This window comes from Argentina anserina, chromosome 1, assembly GCF_933775445.1.
Source record: "Argentina anserina chromosome 1, drPotAnse1.1, whole genome shotgun sequence".
NCBI classification, from domain to species: domain Eukaryota; kingdom Viridiplantae; phylum Streptophyta; class Magnoliopsida; order Rosales; family Rosaceae; genus Argentina; species Argentina anserina.
This window is the reverse complement of record NC_065872.1, coordinates 187,750-213,467: the sequence shown is the minus strand read 5'-3', so window position 1 is coordinate 213,467 and position 25,718 is coordinate 187,750. Positions and strand designations below refer to the sequence as shown.

General features: G+C 38.9%; 3 protein-coding genes and 1 long non-coding RNA gene across 5 annotated transcripts; all 4 read right to left on the bottom strand.

Moving 5' to 3' along the window:
- Nucleotides 1-1,518: 1,518 nt before the first annotated feature.
- On the bottom strand, nucleotides 1,519-9,110 carry LOC126805085 (2-alkenal reductase (NADP(+)-dependent)-like). The gene is given in 6 exon segments (XM_050532187.1): nucleotides 1,519-1,956; nucleotides 2,206-2,288; nucleotides 4,498-4,664; nucleotides 4,987-5,164; nucleotides 8,864-8,911; nucleotides 8,913-9,110. Coding segments are annotated over 6 exon segments (1,053 nt in total). The 3' UTR covers nucleotides 1,519-1,577.
- On the bottom strand, nucleotides 5,422-7,016 carry LOC126805086 (uncharacterized). The gene is made up of 2 exons (XR_007673832.1): nucleotides 6,966-7,016; nucleotides 5,422-5,603 (listed from the first exon to the last, which is right to left on the bottom strand). It is a non-coding gene; the product is annotated as an uncharacterized LOC126805086 (long non-coding RNA).
- Nucleotides 9,111-9,706: 596 nt separating the features above from the next.
- On the bottom strand, nucleotides 9,707-12,219 carry LOC126794553 (2-alkenal reductase (NADP(+)-dependent)-like). 2 transcript variants are annotated; one of them, XM_050521336.1, is made up of 5 exons: nucleotides 11,992-12,219; nucleotides 11,365-11,542; nucleotides 11,065-11,231; nucleotides 10,551-10,633; nucleotides 9,707-10,122 (listed from the first exon to the last, which is right to left on the bottom strand). In XM_050521336.1, exons 1-5 carry the CDS (start codon nucleotides 12,217-12,219, stop codon nucleotides 9,744-9,746), a joined length of 1,035 nt encoding a protein of 344 aa, XP_050377293.1. In that variant the 3' UTR covers nucleotides 9,707-9,743. The 2 variants fall into 2 exon arrangements, with proteins under 2 accessions (XP_050377293.1, XP_050377367.1); XM_050521410.1 differs by having other exon boundaries at nucleotides 12,094-12,219.
- A 5,479-nt stretch (nucleotides 12,220-17,698) lies between these two features.
- On the bottom strand, nucleotides 17,699-19,295 carry LOC126790223 (F-box/kelch-repeat protein At3g23880-like). The gene has a single exon (XM_050516384.1). It carries the CDS (start codon nucleotides 19,256-19,258, stop codon nucleotides 17,993-17,995), a length of 1,266 nt encoding a protein of 421 aa, XP_050372341.1. The 5' UTR covers nucleotides 19,259-19,295; the 3' UTR covers nucleotides 17,699-17,992.
- Nucleotides 19,296-25,718: the final 6,423 nt, after the last annotated feature.

Sequence of the window (25,718 nt, the reverse complement as noted above, 5' to 3'; positions counted from 1 at the left end):
GAGTAGATCATGTGGCGTAGTCGCTTATGTTATCCATCAAAATTCAAATGCTGATCGATGACTGGCTGCCGGCTACAAAACTACCTCCAGTCCCCAGATTTCACCTTTTGCATGCATGCCTTTCACGATCTGAAATCTTCTTCCTCCTATACATATATAATTATATATCAACCACAAAATGAATGGTCTCTTAACCCAAATTTGTTTAATGAGCAAGATTCTTTGGATAATTGGTTTGTTCTTAGATTCAATTCAGGGGGCTCCTACGAACCTGGTACTGATCTTCATTCTTATCAATTTTTCCTTGTTGAACTATTAGGCATGGAAAATTTTCATTTTCTAAGCTAATTATTTTTTGGTTAAGTTCCTAACGGATAATTAGTGCACTCTTTTCCTCGATTCTGCTTACACGTGTATGATCGCCAGTAAAATTAGTTCTACATTCAGATGTGAAGCTACTGGAACATCAGTAATCGATACTTAACAATGAATCGGAATGACCACAACATTTCCTCATCACACACACACACACACATATATATATATATATATATATAGCTCTCACAAAACTTGTAGAAGTAAATTTTAAAGATACTTACAAGATAGAGATGTATGCTTTTACATCTGTGACTACCATAATGATACAGCTCTCGCAGACTCGCACTCTGATCAAAATACATAATTCTATCACAATTAAGCTTCTTGGAATTACGTGCTTATTACATGCCATCATTCATTAAAACCAGGCATGACCCGGCGCCTATGATAGAGCAAGATCATTTCAATAGCTACGCTTGATACCTCAATGATGCATGCATGCGTATGGTAATACAGATTATACAGTGCCAGAAGTGATGATCAATATAGGAACTTGGATGAGTAGTAAGTTTACAAGCACGTATTTTCAAACTTATGTATGTCTCGTGTCAAGCCTAATGGACGACGACTCGATCATGTAATCTTAAGTTAATCTTTAAGCAGCATTCAGCATGGATGCATATTACTTCGTAACCTTTAATCTCACATAATCAACTAGGCTACAATTAATCAAACTGAGATTCATGTATAGACTATAGTTATGCTTGATCAAGTTTCCATGCATACATATATATTCAATCGAACTCTGTATTCGGGATTGAGAGGCCAAGCTCTTTCGTGGAAACTTGAGTGAAATTAAGTAAACAAGTGAGTAACATCGTACAACGAACGAGTCGAGATATATATCTAGCACCAAAAATTAAGAAAAAGAATCCCTCAAGGCCTGCAGGTAAGAATCAATTGACGAAGAACCCCGATGAGTGGAACTATATTGAAGGAGGGGCAGGAGTGAGATCGAGCTATTGCATGCATATCAATGTGCAAGTATTACTGTGAAAAATATACCATATTTATTAATATCACACGGCTTTCGTCAACACAAAATGCAATCTCCAGAGCAATTAAGCTGACCATGTACCTGACAGAATTCCTAATAATAAGCACCAAGCTCAACTGCAGATTCTTAAACAACTTAAAACTCAAACATAAAAGCTAAAGACTCTGGGACTTCAGAAGTATGAGCAGTGCCGGATCAGTAATCACTCTTTAGAAACAACGACCACCTGTTTTCCCACACTCCGGCCAGCAAAGAGCCCAATTAGAGCCGCCGGAGCGTTCTCAAGGCCTTCAACTACATCTTCCACATATGTAATCCTCCCTTCTTTTATGTAAGGCAAAACTGTTTCTAGAAACTTTCCATACAGATGATAGTAACTGAAGACCAGGAAACCTTCCATGCGGACCTGCTTAAAAATCAGAGACATTAAATTATGTATGCCTTCAGGCCTCTCCAGGTTGTACTGTGAGATCATCCCACACACTGCTATTCGCCCTTTCACCCTCATGTTTGGTAGCACGGCATCAAGCATCTTTCCGCCCACATTTTCAAAGTAAATGTCGATACCATCAGGAAAGTACCTGCAGGTAAGCAATTCAACAACACGTTTAAACTTGATGTAACTTGCCAAAATGAGGCATATGCTCAGCATGAGACAGCAGACACATTCTTTTCCCCTTTTGTTTTCTAGATTTGATTCAGACTCTGATTAACGTTGGATAAACTAATCAGTCTAGTATCAGCGTGATTAAGATAATAATCCTCGACTAACTCAAAACATTAAGCATATTTTGGATTCTGACAAGCTAAGAGATGTGCTACGTTCTCACCTTCTTAAAGCTGCATCCAGATCAGGTTCGTCTTTATAGTTGAAAGCGTCGTCAAATCCAAATTTTTTCTTCAGCAAATCAACCTTAGCTTCCAGAAATCGTATATCCACAGATTAACATAGTAAATACAGGGAGGTAACAAAAGTTAATTAAATATCGAATATCAAGATGCAGAATGACACCATATAAATCATCAGATTCACTTTTTATGCAGTATGTATTACAGTATTAGAGGCATATCATATAAGCGCTTTACTTTGATAAGTAGAGATGATCGAGGTGACAAATCAGTAGAACTGAAGGGCACCGGAATAAGATTAGCTTGATATTAGCAATTTTCTTTCTTTTTTTTCCTTTTTTAGTAATGTAGGCAAAAGACTAAAGCCACCATAATACAAAATACCACATATTTTTCTCTCTTCTTCTTGGAGATCTCCAAGGCGCTCTCGCGTATTAGGGTTAGGGTTTTGTGAGAAAACTCATTTGTGCGGCGCCGATCCTACTATGGCTACGTCAGTAGCTTCCATGACAGCGCGTCCGGCTGCCAGACTCTCGCTTTCCAACAAAGATGATGAGATTGTTGATCTTGGAAATCTCAAACAGAAGAAAGGAGGTTTTGTGGCTCCTAGGTTTTACCTAGTCAGAAAATTAAACACGACTAGGGCTGCACCTTTCGATCAATTTTGTGGCGTTGTGCGGTCGAGGTGGAAGCTGAACACACCGGTAGAGGTGTAGGCAAGGGGGGATTGATATTTGTTCACCTTCAAGATTGCGAAGGATAGGGATCAAGTAAAGAAGGGAGGTCCATGGGCGTTTCAGCGAGCCATGATCTTCATCAATGACATTGATGGTTTCTCGAATCTTATGGTTGTTCCTCTTGATTTTGTTTGGATCTGGGTTGAGATCCGGGGACTCCTACCAGCTCTTATGACGGTTCCAATGGCGCAATTGATTGGTTAAACCATTGGTCACCCTGTGTTGGAAGTGGAAGAGGCTACGTTGCTCAGTGGTGTTCTTAGGGTTAGGGTTACCCTACCTCTGCATGCACTTGTACGCCTCGAGCGTCGACTTTGTATATCTTCGAAGGAGATAGTTTGCGTGGAGTACATGTATCTGCGTCTTTTGGGAAGGTGTAGAACTTGCGCCATGATCAACCATGGGGGGGGGGGGGGGGGGGGGGGGGGGGGGGGATGCCCTCTTGAGATTCAGCCTAAGGTAGAGGAGGACGTTGTACCTTCGGATCCTCAACCAATGTCTCCAAACCCTAGGGCACCGGTTACGGTTTTTCAGGGATCTGTGAGCCTGGCTCCGATAACTACTGTGCCTCCTCCAATCTTTGAGAGTAGGAGGTTGCGGATCTAGGCCCCAATTGAAGCTCCAGCGGCGGAGAGGGCCTCTGGCACTTGGCGGCGCCGTGGGGAGGAAGCCTCACATGGATGGAAGCGTAGTAGGCAAGACTGTGCCTTGGAAGTGATGAATCTGACCCTTACGAAGCTAGGGTTAACCGCGACTTCCTCGGGTAAGATCGTGCTTCACTCGCCGACGATGCATGGCCGCCAGCGTGGTCAGAGGAACAAGGGCAAGAAAATGGCGGCCCGGAGCTAGATGCGGAGCTGGGATGACTCTGGCAGAGCTGCTGAGTGCGCAGGTGGACACAGGCCGAGTCAGTGCACATGGCTTTAGGGTGGATTCAGGGCATGTGTTGAAGGCTCAAGCCCCCATGAAGGATGAGGTAGTTGAAGAATGATTTCCTAGCCTAGCTAGGAAAGATTCTCTCACGTTTTTTCTTTCGACTTCATTAACACTGAGAGTAAGCAAATTGATGTCTTAGGATTGATGTGTTAGTGTTTTTATCGTTAGTTTAGACATGAAGGAGTTACTATGCTTTAGTTTTACTTTAGTTTTTCCGTTTTCGTTTTCGGACGTTTCAAACTTTTTTTTTTTTGGAAAATAGGACGTTTCAAACTTTAATTTGTATAATATACGTGTTTTTGCGCATTTCCATGCTTCATTAGTATAGTGTGTATTTGATTATTGTGGTAGTAGAAGGGCTTATGCCTAATGAAGTTATTTCATTCCCCAAAAAAAAACTTAAGTCACCATAATAGTACTTCCCAATATGTGCTAGTCTCTTGTATGTCTACATATTTAATTTCCAAATATATATACACATCACTAGAGACAATTTTAGAAAGACAATATTTAAAATAGATAAGAATGCAATTGAGTTAAAGATATGGAGCCTCAACTAAAACATTCAATTCATTTGATCTATGGGTACCAGTAACAAACCTTTTCCTTGCTTCCAGCACTCCCAACAACATAGCAACCTGTCAACTTGGCAAATTGACCAACAAGCTGACCTACTGCTCCAGATGCGGCTGAAATGTAGATCGTCTCTCCTTTCTTAGGGGTGCAAACCTCATAAAAACCAGCATAAGCAGTCATTCCAGGCATACCTACATAACATACAAATACGCATGCAGGATGCTTTCATGAGGGAACAATAAAAAATATACACAGAAAACCTATCGACTTGTGATCGACTAAAGCATGGAACTTTTTTGTTATATTCTCGTATACAAGGAGCTATGACATCAACGAAACAAAAGGCCTATTACCCCAACTTAACTCAAGGGTTAAGCTCTTAAGAGGAGCTGCAAGGTAACTAACTGTGGCTAATCAAATAAGCACAACAGACTAAAGACTTGGGAAGTCTGTAAGTAAAACAACCAATTTGTTGAATCAATTAAATTTAGAAAGCGGGAGAAATAGGCATACCAAGAAGTCCAGTATAGTAAGAGAGCGGCACATCAGTGTGGTGAATTTTAAACAGAGACTCTGTGGCAGTGATGACACTATATTCTTCCCAGCCAGTATGACCCCAAACCAAGTCGCCTGCCTTAAACTTTGGATCCCCAGATTCCAGCACTTTAGCCACTCCATAACCAGTTACAGGCTGCAATATTTCAAACCAAATCAAAACTTTAATTAATAAGCTCTACATACGCAAAAACCTATGAAGCACGGACACGCGGACAAGGGTCCGTATTGCATGTCCGTGTCGGACACGGACACGGACACGCTCTGTAACGACCCCAAAATTTCAAGCTTAAAAACTCAAAATTTCAAAGTCGTTAACACCAAACAATCTTGATGAAATCGAAATCATTTAAAATGTCACAGCGGATCATCTCTGAGTTTAAAATACAACTCAGTCAAACCGATTATTACAAACCAAATTATAATTCAACATTATAACAAATGGAAATGTATAATCCTCACAACAACCTCACAAGATAGTCACACAAAATCCTCACACAAGCTGGAGATAAATAACTTCAAGTCCTCTGAGCGGTCCGTCAATTCCCGCTAATCCACACCTGCGGAGTTATCCACTACACCATCGAATTAGTGCACCGGGATTGTAAACACAAACCCGGTAAACTTTACAGCTCGTATGAGTAAAATGAAAATATAACTCGCATATTAATATATATACGAAAATCCACAAATCAAACAAATATAAATGCACTCATGAGTCAATGGACGGCCCATCTGGTCGTCCCAAAGAAATATGAAATAAAACGCTCATGAGAAATTAAGTAACCCTTCTGGTTACCCAAATGCATTTATATTACGGGTACCAAGAACGCTGGTACACATCTGTTACCCCTCTCGTAATACACCGCCGATATTGGATAGCCACCCGCTACCCAACATCCAAAACAATCTGAGTACCCATGAGCAGATAACCACCCGTTACCTCACATGCAGTACTACGCTGATATTGGGTAACCACCCGCTACCCAACATCCAAAACAATATGAGTACTCATGAGCAGATAACCACCCGTTACCTCACATGTAGTACTATGGCGGACAGACTAGAGCTCTAACTGTATCGTAACTTTCGCCCGGCCAAAGGCTAGGTTCCGACTTGCCAAACACGTACAATAATCTCACATCATATTGTACCAAATCAAGTCCGAAGACAAATCAACATTTTAACAATCTCAATGTTAAAATCACGTACAATAATCTCACATCATATTGTACAAAAATCAAGTCCGAAGACAAATCAATATTTTAACAATCTCCATGTTAAAATCACGTACAATAATCTCACATCATATTGTACAAAAATCAAGTCCGAAGAAAAATCAACATTTTAACAATCTCCATGTTAAAATCACGTACAATAATCTCACATCATATTGTACAAATCAAAATCACATGCTCGATATATAAATCTCGTCATCAAAATGACATAAATCACGATAAAATCATAACAGTATATTATATAGCAAACTATATATATATATATGTACATATTTACCATTTATACAATATATATATAATCCATTATATCATATACATGTCATATTTCATAAACACGTCCGAAGACAAAAACTCGTCCGAAGACAAAACTCATTCGAAAACAAAACTCGTCCGAAGACAAAACGTTTTAACAAACACCATGTTAAAACCACGTACAATAATCACACCTCATATTGTACAAATTAAGTCACATGCTCAATATTTAATTCTCGTCATCGAAATGACAAATCCCAATGAATTTATAACAGTATATAATATAGCAAACTATATATATATATATATGTACTTATTACCATTTATACAATATATATATATATAATCCACTATATCGTATACATGTCGTAATTCAATATTAAAAACTCTTGTAAAATCTTGAATCTCCGCAAGGGTAGATTCGTAAATATGTGAGATTTTACTCACCTTCTTTCCTGCGTGCAACTTCCACGACCCTGAAAGTAATTTCCTCACTCGTTTCGTCAGTCACCTAATAGCACGATAAATGCTTAGAAAATGATACTTAAAATATCAGGTGACGAGTTCAGCACAGCTAAATGTTGTTCATAAAACATTGTTCATGTTTACTAATCACTGTTTTTACTAAACCACTGTTCACAGTAAATGTTTAACCAAAACACTGTTCACAGTATTGGTTTACCGCGACACTGTTCACATTTACTGTTACAGATCATTATTCAGAGTTACTGTTACAGATCACTATTCATGCGGAGCTACTATTCACAATTACTATTCATTCGGCGTTACTGTTAACCGTCCACCACCAATCATCACCAAATTTCACCACCACAACCTAAACAACATTTCCAACAACTTTCTAGTTGACACCAAGGTCCAAATCCGAGCCTAAACAGTCCCAACAACGAAGAACATAAATTCGGCACTATTCACAAACCCTAGAAATTGAAATTCGGGTACTTACACTTCGATTTGGCTTGATTCCTTTTGTGGAAATGTTGCTGGGACTGAGATAAGCAAAACCCCCCAAGAATCTCGAGCTATGGTGGCCGGAGGAGGCGGCGCAGCCACAACAGTAACTTCCGGCGGTTTCTACGCCGTGTGTGGTTGTCGCCGGATTGCAAGGCGTAGCCCAAAAGATGGAGCTCGTCGAGCCCGTCAGTTTGATAGGTGGCACGACACGAGGCGACGTCGGATGGTGGAGAAATCGGCCAGAGAAGGTTTTTGGGTCGGGTGAACAGTACCCGAGCTCATTTTTGGAAAAAAATTGATTTTCTGATTTTTAATCTCCTCTCCTTCCTTTTATACTATTTCCAAAATCGGAAACGAACTTCCGATGTTAATAACTTTCGCGTCCGACGTCCAATTCGAACGCGTGACATGTCCACGAACTCGTATCGATGAGCTCTACGACTTTCGTGAAGGAAGTTTTCACAACCGAGCGACGGAATAAAAGTATATCTATACATTGCGGTAACGTTACGTTTTCTAATTAAACGATCCGAGAACGTTTCCGTTTTCGTTTCGAAATGTCGTAAACCTCCAATTGTCGTCTTGAATTAATTTCACAAGTTTAACACTTTGAAAATACTCGACATTTAGTTTCTAAAATTTCGGGTTATTACACGCTCGGACACGCGAACTCAATTTGGACACGGCCCGGACACGCGAGTGTCCGAATTGGACACGCGGACACACATCAACTCATAATAAAAATGAAAGTGCTTATGGTGAGAATCGAACCTTGGTCATCCAAGGCACTCAACAACTCCTCAACCATTCCAACAGATTCAGTTTTTGTTATATTTATGCACACTTTAATATATATAAAGAGAGAAACTCATGATAAAAATAAAAATACTTGTGGTGAGATTCGAACGTTGGTCATCCAAATGATCCAACAAATCATCAACCATTCCAACAGATTCATTTTTTGTTATATTTATGCACACTTTAATATATATACATCTAAATACTTTCAAATTTTTAAATTAATTTTTTAATAAATATATATATATATATATTAAAATAATTTTAATTGACGTGTCCACTACGTGTCCGTGTCCAAAAAAATTTCTATATGCCGTGTCTACGTATCGAATCGTGTCCGTGCTACATAGGCAAAAACAAATCCCTGAATAAAGAAGACACTTTTGCATTCCAAATTCTATCATGCATTAGAATTTTTATATTCATTGTCCTCATATCACCTGGCCCTCATCAGACCCAGAATTAAAATATTCTCATCAAACTAGATCCACATCACCAAAGAAGGGAAATTGACAGAATATTAATAAACAAATTAAACCATTTTAAGTTTAGGAATTAGAAGAGATCGAATGGACCTCAGCGGGCTTGAAGGATTGGAAATAAGTGGGCCTGTCGTGCTTGGTGCTTGGTCATACGGTTTCGCATATAAGGATCGCATGACAAGTAGAGGTTCTTGACGAGAAGGCCAGTCAAGCCTTCTGGAAGCTTGAGTTTGATTGCGGCGGTCCTCAATTCCATGTCGGATTCTTTGGGGATGCCGGTGACATAGTCTTTGAATATCACCTACTTGTTCCTCACTTCCACTACTCCACTACTCGCCATTTCCTTCTTTCGATCTCTCTTGCTGTGTCTAAAACTAAAAGGAAGAAGACTAGACGAGGGCTTTATGAGCAATATAATTAACAGGAAAGAAAGTAATTGTCTCTTACTTGACTCTATACAATTATTTCTTACCTTACTAAATCTTAGGAGTTAGGAGTTAGGAGTGTAGAGCCCAGCTCTCTCTGGAAATTTCCGTTTAGGAGTGGACAATGATTTTCACATTTGACACGTTCGGTTCTTAAATGCCAATGACAATATCATGGGCCAACAACGACGTCGTTGAATACGTCGACACCCCACTGCCGTCCTCTTGTTGCCTCTTGCCTGCTGTGATGTGTGGTTAATTGTACCTGTGAGATTTTATTTACAAACATGTTTCATTCATTTATAATTTGCAGACCAATTAAGAGTAGACACAACAAACAACAAAGTGGCTAAAATTTAAGCAAAACAAAAACCAAGCAGCCATCTTTCATGTAAGAATTGACTACTACATTTAGTGACTACTACATTTATTTATGAAATATAAAGTTTAAGCTTCTCGTGTAAAGTGTTACACTCTTGATGATACTCTACCAATATGGCATAGACCTATAGCTAAAGCTTCAGTCTTGAGATAATGAATCCATGGATTCATTCTCGGGAAACAACCACCACCTGCTTTCCTACATTGCGGCCGGCAAAGAGTCCAAGCAGAGCCGAGGGAGCATTCTCCAGGCCTTCGACAACATCTTCCATGTACGTAATGGTGCCTTCTTTTATGTGAGGCAGAACCAATTCCAGAAACTTGCCGTAGTGAGGAAAGTATTTCGAAACGATGAAGCCTTCCATGCGCAGCTGTTTCGACACCACATACATTAAATTATGTACACCTTCAGGTAGCACTAGGTTGTACTGTGAAATCATTCCGCAAACTGAGATCCGGCCACCAATCTTCATGTTCACTAGGACTGCATCTAGCATCTTTCCCCCAACATTTTCAAAGTATATATCAATTCCATCAGGAAAGTACCTAGTATTTATTAGGAAATAAACAAATTGAACATTAAAAATGTGAGTTTTGATATGCATGTAAAGGCCAACAACTAATGGAACATATGTGATATCACTGATATGTTGGAACATTGTGACAAAAAAAACATGAGGTCTTTATAAGAACAGAAGGTCCACCTCAACTCTATTATATGAGATCTTTCAAATTCTTAAGTTTCTTGTATCTACTTGCTCTCTGTTTCAACAGACTGGGATGATTTGACCGATTTCTAATTTGTTCTACTGTTCAAGCAGGGGAGGAAACATACATGTTGAAAACTTGAAATGTTTGTTTTTTTTTTTTTCAAGAACGGCCCTAGTAGTTTGATAGTAATTCTAGGACTCAAAATCAAGCCCTAGCTAGTACTATAAGTATAATTGGATTCTGATAATAAATATACTACTAACCTTTTCAAAGCTGCATCCAAGTTAGGTTCCTCCTTATAATTGAAGGCTTCATCAAAGCCAAACTTGTTCTTCAGCAAATCCACCTTAACGGGAAAATCACATACATTGTATTAGAAAAGGCAACAGAAAGCGAAACAAGTCAATTCAAATAGCACACACAATCCCCATAATGACTCGATCAAAGACGCTGGATGCAGCTTTCTGTGAATCAAACAGTGAACTGTGCATGTTACTATTCCAAAGCGCATGAGAGTTCTTCCATTGGAAAAAAGGCAGCTTACCCACAGCAACCTCTTGAGTCGGTGCAACATGTCAATAGAGCTAAACAGACTGGTACCTAAACTAGACAAGTCAATATATGTTATCAGGGATGACATATATTTTTACTTGAGCACTACTGGTTCAGAATGTGGTAAACGGTACTAAATACATGCAGCTGATCAAGTGGCATCCCTGGAATCTAAGTTTTTCACTAAAACAACATTGATATTGATCACTTTGTAGAAATTGCTACCTTGTCTTTGCTTCCAGCACTTCCAACAACATAGCATCCTACCAACTTGGCAAATTGGCCAACAAGCTGACCTACCGCTCCTGATGCTGCTGAAACGAAGACTGTCTCTCCTTTCTTAGGAGAGCAGATCTCATAAAAACCAGCATATGCAGTCATACCAGGCATACCTACATTAAGCAAACACATGTCATACAATTTTTTGTTTCAAAGCAAAACCTATCTCGTATCTCTATTAGAAGAATTAAAGAGTGATGGTATATTGCAACAGAAATGATAGAGGGTCAGAGAGGGTATAAATACCAAGAACTCCAGTATAATAAGAAAGAGGCACATCAGTTGTGGGAATCTTAAACAGATAGTCGTTGGAAGTGATCAGACTATACTCTTCCCATCCAGTCATTCCCCAAACCAAGTCGCCTTGCTTAAACTTTGCATCCTTAGATTCCAAAACTTTAGCAACGCCAAAACCGCTAATAGGCTGCACATATTTCATACAATATAAACCTATGTAGCACCGACACTTCAAAGGCTGAAGTGTCGGAGTGTCCGACACTTCAAAGGCTGAAGTGTCGGAGTGTCCGACACTTCAAAGGCTGAAGTGTCGGAGTGTCCGACACGACGACACGGCCCGACACGCTCCGACACGGTGTCCGACACGCCACGTGGCGTGTCGGAAAATGTTGACTTTTTTGACACGGCCCGACACGTTGACCGACACAAATATGTCAGTATAAACAGATGAATGATCGATTCAAATATATCGAAAACAATTATGTCATTCGAGTCGGGTTTCCTGTCTTCCAACTCTCAACACAATGCAGGGTTCTTTTTACTGGTTTCATTGAATGGGTGCCTAGCTATAACACTTGCTGCTGGAAAAACACAAGATGGTTAAAGGTAAGAAATTTAAAGTGAAGAGCGAAATACCTTGCCGGGGTTGAAGGGATCGACATAAGAAGCAGAGTCACGCTTGGCCATGCGGCTTCTCATGTAAGGATCGCAGGACAAGTATAGGTTCTTGACCAGAACCCCGGTGGAGCCTTCTTTAAGCTTCAGTTTGGTGGTGGTAGCGACGACAACCATGTCGCATTCTTTGGGAAGTCCGGCCGACACATAGTCTTTCAATATCACCTGCTTGTTCTTCACTTCCGCCATTGCTATCCTCCAAATGACAATGTTAATGCTACCTGTGGTGTCTGACAAATATGCAATAATCCAATAAACGAATGAAAACATGAGAAATTAGCAAAACCGATTCTCTTTGGGGAGTCCCCTCAGTTCCATTTGTGTGTTTCATAGCAAGACACGTGTGCAAAAACTGAAGAGCTGCAGAGAATTAAGGAAAATCTTTTTCCTTTTCCGTCCCAGCTTTCTCGCTCTTGCTTAAGTTCAATGCCAAACCACATGGTGTGTATACCTTATCTTCGAATTCCCCAAATCGTCGGTTACTTCCATTTTGTAAATGGTGCATAATCAGCAATTGCACCGGAAGAATGGCATAAATTGTTTTCAAATCCAACTGTTTATGGAGCACATATTGTTGGAGAATAGAGATCTCACATTTAAGAAGTGACAAAGAAAATAAAGCTTATAAGTGGGTAGATAATAACCAATTGTACCGAGGCTTTTTGTGATTAAAACCCAACACCTGTGAGGTGGCTAAGTTGGAACAATATCGGTACAGTTGGTCCATGAGCCACACTTGTCGCTGTTTAACACATATGACCTTAATCCTAATCAAAATATATCATTCCGTAAACAATGGCACACGTACAGATACGATATAGTCGATTACAACGTACGCAATCTTTATTCTCTCAAGGGAATAGGATACTAGGATAGTATACAAATACAATGCTTGAATACCATGATTACACAAGGTAATTTTATAATTAGCTAGCTGGGCGGGTGATCGCGTTGATTAATAAAGGAAGCTCGTCGATCTGGATATCTTAAGTTTGAGGTGGTGCAACGCAACTACTTGCTTCCCAAAGTTGCGACCAGAAAAGAGTCTAATCAGTGCTGCTGGACCATTATCAAGCCCTCCAACTATGTCTTCCACATACACTATCTTAGCCTCCCGGATGTAAGGCAGAACAAACTCATAATACTTGGGTACAATGTGATCATAATCACGATGTGTAAATCCATGTATGTTGAGACGCTTAACTGCAATCTGGAGCAAGTTTTTGAGTGGCTCAGGCTCAGAGAGATTGTATTGTGAGATCATTCCACACACAACAATGCGACCGTGTTCTTTCATGTTGAGCAGCACTGCGTCAAACAATTTCCCACCCACATGCTCAAAGTAGACGTCAATTCCTTCAGGAAAGTACCTTCATAGAGTTGATTAGTACAAACAAGAACAATATATCGATATATATATATATATATATATACAGAATTTCTCAGTTGCAGAGTTTTGAATAGGTTTCCGTCCGGATTTCTGCTATTTCTCCATGATCCGGACACCGGCGAGTCATTTCTTCTCTCCATAGTGACACCACACATTCCTAGATATTGTTGCAATGAAGAAGAAGGGGAAAGAGATCAGAATCTGAGGTCTACCATGATCAGTGGTGAAGTTCTGAGTGAGGTTATTTCACAAACCTCTGATCTCAATCTCTTTCACCTTTTTCTTCATTGCAGCAATGTTTAGAAATGTGTGATTTCACCCTGGTGAGAAGAAACGGCGCCGTCATCGTCTAGATCATGGAGAAACGGCGGAAATCCGAATGGAAAACTCATTTGGACATCCGCAGCCGAGAAGCCCTATATATATATATATATATATATATATGTTAGGAGAGAACCGTCTGTATCTGTGTCGTCATTATGTGTCACCGGTCGCCGAAATCGCTGACGTCCATACTTTTGGTGCAATGCGGACGTCCGCTCTTGATCCCCTCCGTGTGTGTATATATATACAGTCCATATCTGCTACGGACGATCCGCACCGTGCGGATTTGGCGATTCCAGCCACCATCAACTCACAACGACAACACCAACCAGCACTACATCACTCCCCTCCTCAAACTTGAAAATTCGAGATTTCGGCCCCCGTGGGCCGGTGGTGCAGCTCTGTTCGAAATGGCTTAATTTGCATGGTCGGGAGGAGGATAGTGCGTCTATGCTGGTCGACGTCGTCGTTGCGCATTGCCAGTGGCCGGAATGGCTTAATTTGCACAGTGGAAACTGTCCGAAATCGCCGAATCCGCATGGTGCCGTAATGTGTCGAGGGCATCACTCATTTCCCCCAACTGCTCTGGTGAGGCACCGCCTTCATTTTCCTCATCTACTCCCTTCTTGGGAGCTTTCACATTCTCAAGGGCCACAACTCAGTCCTTCAACCCCTCGAGGTTCTCCAGCCATGTCTCCATATTCTCTAGGTCGACACGGTCTTACATGGAGGTAATGTTAGTCAATCTGTCAGGGACTCCCGCAAGTTCTCCAAGTTGTTGATCATAAAAATTGAATCGTTGTTGGTTCTTCATTTTCCCCACCATCGTATGAGTCTTAAGCAAAGCCGGCAAACCGACTCTAATATCAACTGTCACGGGCCGACTTTTGTAAAGCACAAAATGGACTGTGCGACACTTGCCAATCGGTGAGCAAAAAGCAAATAAGCCAAATGAGTACATTGTAAGGGACAATGAAAACCACATGATATTAATATTGTGTTAGCGACAAGTAAGAACGCAGTTTATATAGTTGTTGGGCAATCTCATAAACACTTGAGGCACTTGAGTAATTGAATAGACAATAAGAATAATCTCACATGGCGCAGATAGTTGAGTAATTTCTCTCTTTATTGCTGGTAAGACATTAGGGAGGCAAAATTACATGTGCTTACCTATACCAGTTCTGTAGGTCAACCATCGCCACATAGGAACTCCTACTTATAATAGCATATTTTGCAAAACTAGACTTGAGAGAGGGAAATATGAAACATTTCCACCGTGAACCTACTAAATAAAATAAATTACAAAAAATAATAAATTATAATACTTCCACTAGCACGCAAGCAACCGATCATAGACATGACTCATGACTTTGGACAAAGTTGCTTACCGACTTATAAGTGTTTGCCCCTAACGCATAGCATATCCAAGCTAAGAACGTAAACCGGGGCTACCATAGAAATTAAGGTAGTTAGTGATAGTCCAATGAGACAAACACCCCCTAGCCTAAGAGGGTATTGCCAACTTTAGTACAGATGCATGGTGGTCAAATCGTGCATATAGAGTAGTTGCACGATGTACGTACAAGAACTTAAGTTACTCCGTGTACCATAATTGTTTTAAAATTTAATACAAAGCATTAGGTGCATTGTGAAAGTGAGTGGACTCCGGTACACCCCATTTTAAAACTAAATATAAAATATTATTCTCGCTTGATTAACACACATTTTATGCTCTTTGGTTGTAGTTTGACGCTCTCCTAATGTTTCAACAATGCTCGATATATAGTGTAAACTGATCAGAAAAACTTGGTTACTAATTGTAGTTTGTGCTGTTTGGCATTCTAATTCTCGTCTCAATGTTAGGTATATTGTAAACTCTTTAGAAAAAGAGTTTTTTTCACCAACAGTCCCTCAACTCTGGTGTACCTACCAATGTGATACCTCAACTCTTAATCGTACCAATGTGATACCCAGACTCTAGTATTGCTATCATTGAAGTACTTCCGTTAGTTTTTTTTAACTTTTCCGTTATCTTGGTGACGTGGCAGGTACGTGAGGCCCACAAAGAGGGTTAAAAGACAAAATTAACCTCATCTGAGAGGAGCAATGTTTTTCCCGCCCTTTACCTTGAGAAAGACACCCAACAATTCTAATTTTGGCGCCAATTTTCCCTCCCTACTCCTTAATTTGTGTCTCTTATCTAAACTAAAGAACTACCGCCAACCAGTCGACCACAATCTGATAAAACCTAGATCAATCTCATTTTCTATTTTTACTCTAGCACTTGTTAAACTAACAGAATAAATATAGAAATTTATATGGAACATCTCATTTCCACAATCTCATAAGAATATAAAAACACATAACTTAACGAAATTCAAATACATGTTTAAGTACTATTAGTTGCCACCTTTTATGTTGATCTGCCATGATTTTTGCTTGTAAGAACTAACAAGCAAAAATCATGGCAGATCAACATAAAAGGTGGCAACTAATAGTACTTAAACATGTATTTGAATTTCCTTAAGTTATGTGTTTTTATATTCTTATGAGATTGTGGAAATGAGATGTTCCATATAAATTTCTATATTTATTCTGTTAGTTTAACAAGTGCTAGGGTAAAAATAGAAAATGAGATTGATCTAGGTTTTATCAGATTGTGGTCGACTGGTTGGCGGTAGTTCTTTAGTTTAGATAAGAGACACAAATTAAGGAGTAGGGAGGGAAAATTGGCGCCAAAATACTAACAAGCAAAAATCATGGCAGATCAACATAAAAGGTGGCAACTAATAGTACTTAAACATGTATTTGAATTTCCTTAAGTTATGTGTTTTTATATTCTTATGAGATTGTGGAAATGAGATGTTCCATATAAATTTCTATATTTATTCTGTTAGTTTAACAAGTGCTAGGGTAAAAATAGAAAATGAGATTGATCTAGGTTTTATCAGATTGTGGTCGACTGGTTGGCGGTAGTTCTTTAGTTTAGATAAGAGACACAAATTAAGGAGTAGGGAGGGAAAATTGGCGCCAAAATTGGAATTGTTTGGTGTCTTTCTCAAGGTAAAGAGCGGGAAAAACATTGCTCCTCTCAGATGAGGTTAATTTTGTCTTTTAACCCTCTTTGTGGGCCTCACGTACCTGCCACGTCACCAAGATAACGGAAAAGTTAAAAAAAACTAACGGAAGTACTTCAATGATAGCAATACTAGAGTCTGTGTATCACATTGGTATGATTAAGAGTTGAGGTATCACATTGGTAGGTACACCAGAATTGAGGGACTGTTGGTGAAAAAAACTCTTAGAAAAACGTAGTGGCCGGTTTCTGGTTGTACACATCGTAAAGTCCTCAACTATGGTTTAAGGTAAGATTTCGTGCTAATTTATGCAAAGCTTGGAATTGTTTAGTATAGAGCTTCGTTTGCAACGAATCATAACTCAAAATAATAGTTGAGAAAGGCTTCTAATTCGTCTTAAGTTTTTGGACCTTCTAAGAAACTAATCCACGTTACGTTACGATCTAATGATCCTAATCAATAAAAGATACTATCGGTGGGTACGAAAAGATGCTAGTGGTCTCCATCTCTATCTGATTATATAATAGTTTTTGACCCAAAAGATGAAGACGATATGAAGCCATCAAAGATAAAATGCGGGAGAATATCAATAATAACAAGGAAGCACCGACAAAATTAAATGAATAAGTTTAGAGCGAGGTCGACTTGATCGATCGTGACCGAGTGATCGAAGTTGAGAAGAGGCAAATCATATTCCTCCAAATCCAAATTCCAAAACATCTGGATAACCATATGTCCATATCTTTATATGTCAATTGATTGATCGATAAGGCCATCGATCACTGTACGTTTGGCCATCTCTTACTGGAAATTACGCATGCCTTAATCGCCAATTAAGGCCAATGCATGGCTTATCCATTTAGTAACTACTATATTGAATAATTAACTAATTTATAATATCCGACTGGAAAAGCTCTTCAGAATGAATGCACAAATTACATACACAATCAAGCTCAACTTTTGCAATTACCGAAACAGTGCTTTACCCCTAGATGTCCTAATGACCGATATGCATCACACTGCTCGCATAATGATATACGAAAAAGATTGCGATTAAGATTACAAGGCCATACAATCAAGCTTCTTCCGCATTATAATAATTCGATATATACTGGAGCTTGACGATGGTGAGTGATCGTCGTTGATCGATCATAGTTGATGGAGAAAGCTAAGTAGCTGGGATATAAGGCGAGGAGGATGGTGCATATGTTTTTGGTGAAACTAGACTCTCGAGATATAAGGCCAGTTGGGAAGAGCCTATTTCCCCATTGAATATGGTTCGAAATTTTCTCTGTCCGGGATTGTATAGCACGGCCTTTTTGTGGTTGTGCAACATCATCAGAATTTCGCCATTCTTTAAGACGCACAATAGAGACATCAACCCTATGTATTCCTTAGAGTCCTCCATCTTCTGTGGGATGGTTGTGTATACGCTCCAAGATGCCTTGACTCCATATTCCTTCATAACCCACACTTGATAACCAGAGCCATGGGGGCTGTGGAGCATACTCAGACGCCCTCCTAAGACCCCCAATCCATAGTACGCGAATTGCTTGTCACCGTCACACGGCAAGGGAACTTCTTTGTAGGTCTCCTCCGTCAGATCAAAGGAGACGATGCCGAAAGTCCTCGGGTCATGGCCATCGCCGTCAGCCGGAGTGATGTTGATTCCTCGACGGACTGCCCAGTGGAGAGCCCCATTGAGAAGAGTACCCACGACACTGGACATGAAATAAAAGGGTAGGGTTTTGGTCTTTGTCCGCCAAGCGTTGGTCCTCAAAGTAAAGATGTCAAATTGAGTGACGAAATTGCCCTCCCTACTTGAAGAAGTGGCCCTCACTATTTTACAGTCATCGTTGCGAGAATCATAACCGAAACCGTAAAAGTAATCTTTACCGACTACAGTTTCCTCCGGGTTAGGAACTTCTCGAACAAGCCTGGTTGAGGGGTTGTAAATGATCATGTGCTGGGAGTCGAGCACCAAGCATAGCAAGCCGTTACAGGAACCGACGATCTTGATGTCTTTCGCAGCTGGCCGCCTTAGAGTCGACGTCACAGGATACTCGACTATGGATTCGAGTTCTACTGCATCTGTTGCAGCTGGAGCTTCTTCTTCTTCTTCTTGTGAATTGGCTGAAACAGTGGTATTGGATAGCTGTAGATGCAGAGAGTGAATGAGAGATGTTGAGGAGAGCATGAGGTGTGTGTCTGATATTTCATCATGATGAGGGTGTTGTTTGGTGGACTGGTGAAGGTGAGACTTGATGAATTTGTGGTCGGAGATGAGGTTAAGCCATGATTTGCTGACACATTTGAAACGGAGCAACGACTTGACCGGCAGCTGGAGCAGAATTTCCTCTATGATCTCGCAAGGAAGATCTTTGCTGGTAATGGAAAAGGAGCTGCTGCTGCTGTTGTTTGTCTCCATTTTCATTGTGATATGTGAGTTTGGGGTGGTGGTAGAGGGAGACTCGCTCGTGCCTGCTATTTATAGAGGCATACATTGTAACATTGATACAGAGTACAATATTACAAACAAGTTGGTGTATTATTCATTTTATTTTCATGTCTCAGTCCCGATGAAAACATGATGGTATAGCTAGCTAGATATTTAGACCGTACCGATACTTTATTGAGCTGCCGGGTGCTGATGCATGCCATCTTTATTCATCCTTGTCCAGGCATACCGCCTATCGATCAACCCATCTGTATTAATTTGTTCGTCTACATATAATTGGAAGTTATATCATCAAATTAAAATAAAGTTAATTCACATAATTATGCAAATGAATTCATTAAATTAAATTATATAACAATCATATATATATATATATATATATATATATATATCAATGTATTATGTAAGTAGTAGCAAACTGCAGCGAATACCGTTAAATATATTACGTATAGTGATAAGACCAAGCGAAGTTGGATGTGCTGACTAGCTAGCTTAGCTAGGCTACAAATCATTTTCTTTACTTTGCCATCTATTAAAGCTAATTTGGCATCGTCGACCATCCAAAGCATGCCTGGTCTACTTCGGTATATGTATTTTATGAGAAGAGACTTTGGTATATGTATATAATTGAAGTTAGTATGAAAAAGATAATCCCATTGAATCGATGGAGTCACAATCGCGAACAATGATAGTTGACTTGGACAGATTGATATACAGAGCACAGATCGAGTAAGAGAGTCAACTAATTTGGATTCAAATATTATGCCTGGAAATTCAATCTCATGCTGGTTCCATCTCTTTAATTGCATTATTCAAAGAATCAATGCAAGAGGGCACCGGTATTCCTTCCTTGTTCAACGAAATCTCTATATTTCCATCTGACACCATATATAATTCAAACCCAATTGTGTATTATATTAGTTGAAAACTAAGAAGATAAGGATCCGAGCTAATAATGATCCTCGCTCAATATATATATATATATATATATATATATATATATATATATATGATTACACACATTTCTCTGGTCCACACCCCAAATTTTTTTTGGAGACAATGAATAACTTCATTCGACGTAAATGGCTAAGCCAATTACGACCAAATATTGCTAGTTCAGCCGGAGAAAGCGCTAATACAAGAATAAGGTCATTATTAACTACCAAAACTACAAAGGAAAAACCAAAATAACAAAAAAAAAGTCCAGCAAAACAAAAATGAAAAGCAATACAAAATATAACCTACAACTCAATGACAGGACTTGAATGCAGAAGTAGGCCTTAGATCCAGCAGTGTACCTTGTCCACACCCTAATTAATCTGACCTTAGTCATAACTAATGATATAGTTAGTACGTAGCAGTTAACAAACATAAAAGAGCAAATGCTCGATCAATGCTAGCTTACTTCTCTTGAAATAGTAATGCTGACTTTGTTAGATGCATAATTAGTCAAGCATTACACGTACAAACCTTAAAACTTCGTCCCCACTACGTACCTACCGTACCGTTTACTTTAGTATAGGTATTATAAGTAATATTAGAGATGAACTTATTATTAAATCAACCACTACCCTGGTTTCCTACTAACCTACTGCTCTGTCACTTGCATTTTAATTAATTCCACTCGATATATTGCTCAATCCATTTTAACTCGTGTAATTACATTAGAGAAGTTTTAAATATACACTCTATTTTTTTAATACACACAAACTTCTTAATACACTATTAGTCCAAAATTTCATGTCAATTATTCTCTAAATGCCCACCCCAAAAGTACCAAAATTACCCATTATCTATATATCAATGAAATATTTTATTATTTAGTATAATTATAATTTAACTAATATAGATTTTTTTTTCACATTTTCTGCTAGAAACGTTTGACATCATAGATGAATTTATTATTTAGTAGTGAAATCTTGTAACCCTAAAGTCTCAACTAAATTTATTATTCAATTCTCACATGTAATATTTGTCCAATAAGGTTGAAAGAAAAATTAAAATCTAATACAAAAAGTTGAACCACTAAGCTAACAAACTCAAAAGTACGGTTTTAACAATAATGAGGTATAGAAACAAAGACGTACATCTAGGTCAACAAACCTAGACTAGTTTTTTTTTCTCTTATTCTTTTCCAATAATAATAATGTATTTATTATTGTTATTTAACATATTTTACATCAAATTTTGTAAAAAATAAAATAAAAGGGGGTGTATTTAGAGATATAAGGTATGTATTTAAAACCTCTCATTACATTACCATGTCTATTCTCCAAAAAAAAAAAATTATCATGCTCTTTCTAGATATACGTACAGCAGCTAGAGATATAAGGTGTACCGATCAAAGTTACCTGTACAATTTTTCTTTTCTTGCAAGCTAAAATATCCTTATCTCTACATTTTTTACCACTAGCAAGCTAGCAAGTCGGAGGAAGAACCCATCCCAGTATGTCAAGATCATTGTAAACGTACATACGTACGGGCGTTTATAAAACAAGAAATTACAAAGATTCACAATAAAAAATTGACTTTGATCAATCAGAAAGCTATGTACGTAAGAAAGATAAATTGACTTGAAATTGTCAATCCCAGCTAGCCCCTTGAACTACTGATGATAACTAAGTAACTATCATCCCCTTAATCTTAATTTGCTTCCACAAATTGTCCTCCTGATCGATTAGTAGTTGCCTAGTTGGTTAAAAATAGTGTAATACAAGGTTACAAACAATGCATGCATGTGCGGATGCATGTAACATGCATGCATGTAACTAATTAAACTAATTGTCCTCCTGATTAATTTTGTTTTGTTTGTTTGCAGCGCGCCTCTGATCGATCGATCGGTTCATTGGTAGTTTTCAAATGTCTGCATCTGCACGAGTCATGAATACAGTAGAAGGAATACACTAGCTTGCATAAGTTTTCTGCACGAGTAATGACTACAGTATAAAGAAAAGACTATCTAGCACGCAGTTGGTTCTTCAAATACTTCGACCGTGCTTGAAACTTGTTTTGACTTTTGAGTCGTTGTCTAGCTAATCTGTTCTGGCCTTCTGTCAGTTAATTTTTTGGGTTGTCTTAACAATTGCTTTTGCAGCTCTGTACTTTGTTTTACTCGGATAGAGGTTTTAGCCTCATTCATTTTCCTTACTATGGGGCGGATCCTATGCATTAGGTGGGGAGCATCCCAAGCCAATTCGAACAAAAAAAAAATACTAGTATTAATTTATTTTTTAAGTCAAGTATCTCCTACATACTTCCACACTCAATCACCATACTCATACCTACACCCACGTCTGTATTCACCCACACTCAATCACTTCACCCACCCCACTCTCTCGGTAGGGGTGGACACGGGTCCATTCGGTTCGGTTTTGGACAAAACCCATAACCCAACTCAAATTTTAAATTCGGTTCGGTTCGGTTCGGTTTTTCTATTTTAGAGACTGTGACCCACAACCCAACCCAACCCGTACAGTTCGGTTCGGTTCGGTTTTTTTTTTCGGTTTTACCCGTATGTAAAATACGTAATATTATATATTAATTTTAAAAGTACAAAATTTAACATAAAGATGAAAAACTAATAGTCTAATGATTATTTCATACCTAATTGACTTATGCCTCATCATTTAGACCGTGGATCTGAAAAGCTCGCCGAGGCCCGCAAGCCCGATGGGTTTTTACCCGAAAACAACACTAATATGTCTTAAGGGAAAACCCATTACCAATATGCGAACACTAAAGGTCGTTTGCATATATGAAATCACCTAATTTTTGTCATCGATTGTGTGCGGTCGCACAAAAAAAATCCATTTGGCAAAGCCCCGGTCAATGAGGATTTTAATATGTCAAAACGCCTTTTTTCTTGACCATAATTATGGACGATCAATCAATATCCAAATCTGACGAAATTTTTACGGGTTCCCTAAATATATATATTGATCATATCTGCTGGTGTCGATCGACCATATTTCGAACTGGAGTTATCGATTGCTGAAGTGTCCACTAATGTATCATACCTTTATATTACATTTTATAATAAAACTATCGCATTATGAAGCGACTATATGAAGGAAACTTTTAGGGATCGATCGACACCATCTGATGTGATCCGTATATATATTTAGTGACCATGTCAAAATTTCATCCAATTCGGACCTAGTTTGACCGTCAGAATTTCCGGTAAACTGAAAACACCACTAATTTGTCCTAAAGGAGAATCCATTACAAAGATGCGAGCGCCGAAAGCCGTTTGCATATCTGAAGTCACCTAATTTTTGTTACCTATCTTGCGCGGTCGCACTGAAGAAATCTATTTGGTAAAGCCCCGGTCAATGAGGTTTTATTATGTGAAAACGCCTCTTTTTTGGTTGACCGTAGGTACGAACGGTCAAACCATGTCCAAAATGGACGAAATTTTTACGGGGTCCCTAAATATATATACCAATCACATCTGCTGGTGTCGATCGACCATATTTCGAATTAGAGTTGACGATCACCTAAGTGTCAACTAATGTATCATAACCTTTATATTAGGTTTAAAATAAAACTATCGCATTATGAAGCGACTATATGAAGAAAACTTCTAGGGATCGATCGACACCAGCCGATGTGACCGTTATATATATTTAGTGACCCTATAAAAATTTCATCCAATTCGGACCTCATTTAACCGTCGGAATTTTTGGTAAATCGAAAACATCACTATTATGCCATAAGGGATGACCTATTACAAATATGCGAACGCCGAAAGCCGTTTGCATATCTGAAATCACCTAATTTTTGTTACTTATCATGCGGGGTCGCACTGAAGAAATTTATTTGGCAAAACCCCGGTCAATGAGGTTTTATTATGTGAAAACGCCTCTTTTTTGGTTGACCGTAGGTACGAACGGTCAAACCATGTCCAAAATGGACGAAATTTTTACGGGGTCCCTAAATATATATACCAATCACATCTGCTGGTGTCGATCGACCATATTTCGAATTAGAGTTGACGATCACCTAAGTGTCAACTAATGTATCATAATCTTTATATTAGGTTTAAAATACAACTATCGCATTATGAAGTGACTATATGAAGGAAACTTCTAGGGATCGATCGACACCAGCCGATGTGATCGTTATATATATTTAGTGACCCTATAAAAATTTCATCCAATTCGGACCTCATTTAACCGTCGGAATTTTTAGTAAATCGAAAACATCACTATTATGCCATAAGGGAGGACCTATTACAAATATGCGAACGCCGAAAGCCGTTTGCATATCTGAAATCACCTAATTTTTGTTACTTATCATGCGGGGTCGTACTGAAGAAATCTATTTGGCAAAGCTCCGGTCAATGAGGTTTTATTATGTGAAAACGCCTCTTTTTTGGTTGACCGTAGATACGAACGGTCAAACCATGTCCAAAATGGACGAAATTTTTACGGGGTCCCTAAATATATATACCAATCACATCTGCTGGTGTCGATCAACCATATTTCGAATTAGAGTTGACGATCACCTAAGTGTCAACTAATGTATCATAACCTTTATATTAGGTTCAAAATAAAACTATCGCATTATGAAGCGACTATATGAAGGAAACTTCTAGGGATCGATCGACACCAGCCGATGTGATCGGTATATATATTTAGTGACCCTATAAAAATTTCATCCAATTCGGACATCATTTAACCGTCAGAATTTTTGGTAAATCGAAAACACCACTATTATGCCATAAAGGAGGACCTATTACAAATATGCGAACGCTGAAAGCCGTTTGCATATCTGAAATCACCTAATTTTTGTTATCTATCATGCGCGGTCGCACTAAAGAAATATATTTGGCAAAGCCCCGGTCAATAGGGTTTCAATATGTGAAAACGCCTCTTTTTTAGTTAACCGTAGGTACGAACGGTCAACCATGTCCAAAACGGACGAAATTTTTACGGGGTCCCTAAATATATATTCCAATCACATCTGCTGGTGTCGATCGATCATATTTCGAATTAGAGTTGGCGATTTCCTAAGTGTCAACTAATGTATCATAACATTTATATTATGTTTAAAATAAAACTATCGCATTATGAAGGAAGCAAGACGGCTAAATAATGCGCCTCTTATACATTAGGTCAATTAGGTTAGAAATTATGTGCGGCTGTGAGGCCGACCACACTATTTTTTTTATTTAAAAAATAAAAATAATGTAAAATTATAAATATGGCAAAATGATGTCGTTTTGTAACGTTGACCATTGACTTCGGGTTGTTCGGGTCGGTTCGGTTTCTAAGAGACTGAACCCAAAACCCAACCCAAATAGAATCGGTTCGGTTCGGTTTTTTTATTTTCGGTTCGGTTTGATTCGGGTTTCGGTTTGTTCGGATTCGGTTTGGGTTCGGGTCCGGTTTTTTTCGGTTTTCGGGTCAGTTTGTCCACCCCTACCTCTCGGCCT

Excerpts from the sequence above, each read along its gene's own strand:
- LOC126794553 (XM_050521336.1), bottom strand. The coding sequence starts at position 12,219 with ATGGCGGAAGTGAAGAACAAGCAGGTGATATTGAAAGACTATGTGTCG. Across the intron at positions 11,543-11,991 it reads ATCCCTTCAACCCCGGCAAG|CCTATTAGCGGTTTTGGCGT; the intron begins GTATTTCGCTCT and ends AAATATGTGCAG. Across the intron at positions 10,634-11,064 it reads GTGCTGGAAGCAAAGACAAG|GTGGATTTGCTGAAGAACAA; the intron begins GTAGCAATTTCT and ends TTTCCCGTTAAG.
- LOC126790223 (XM_050516384.1), bottom strand. The coding sequence starts at position 19,258 with ATGAAAATGGAGACAAACAACAGCAGCAGCAGCTCCTTTTCCATTACC.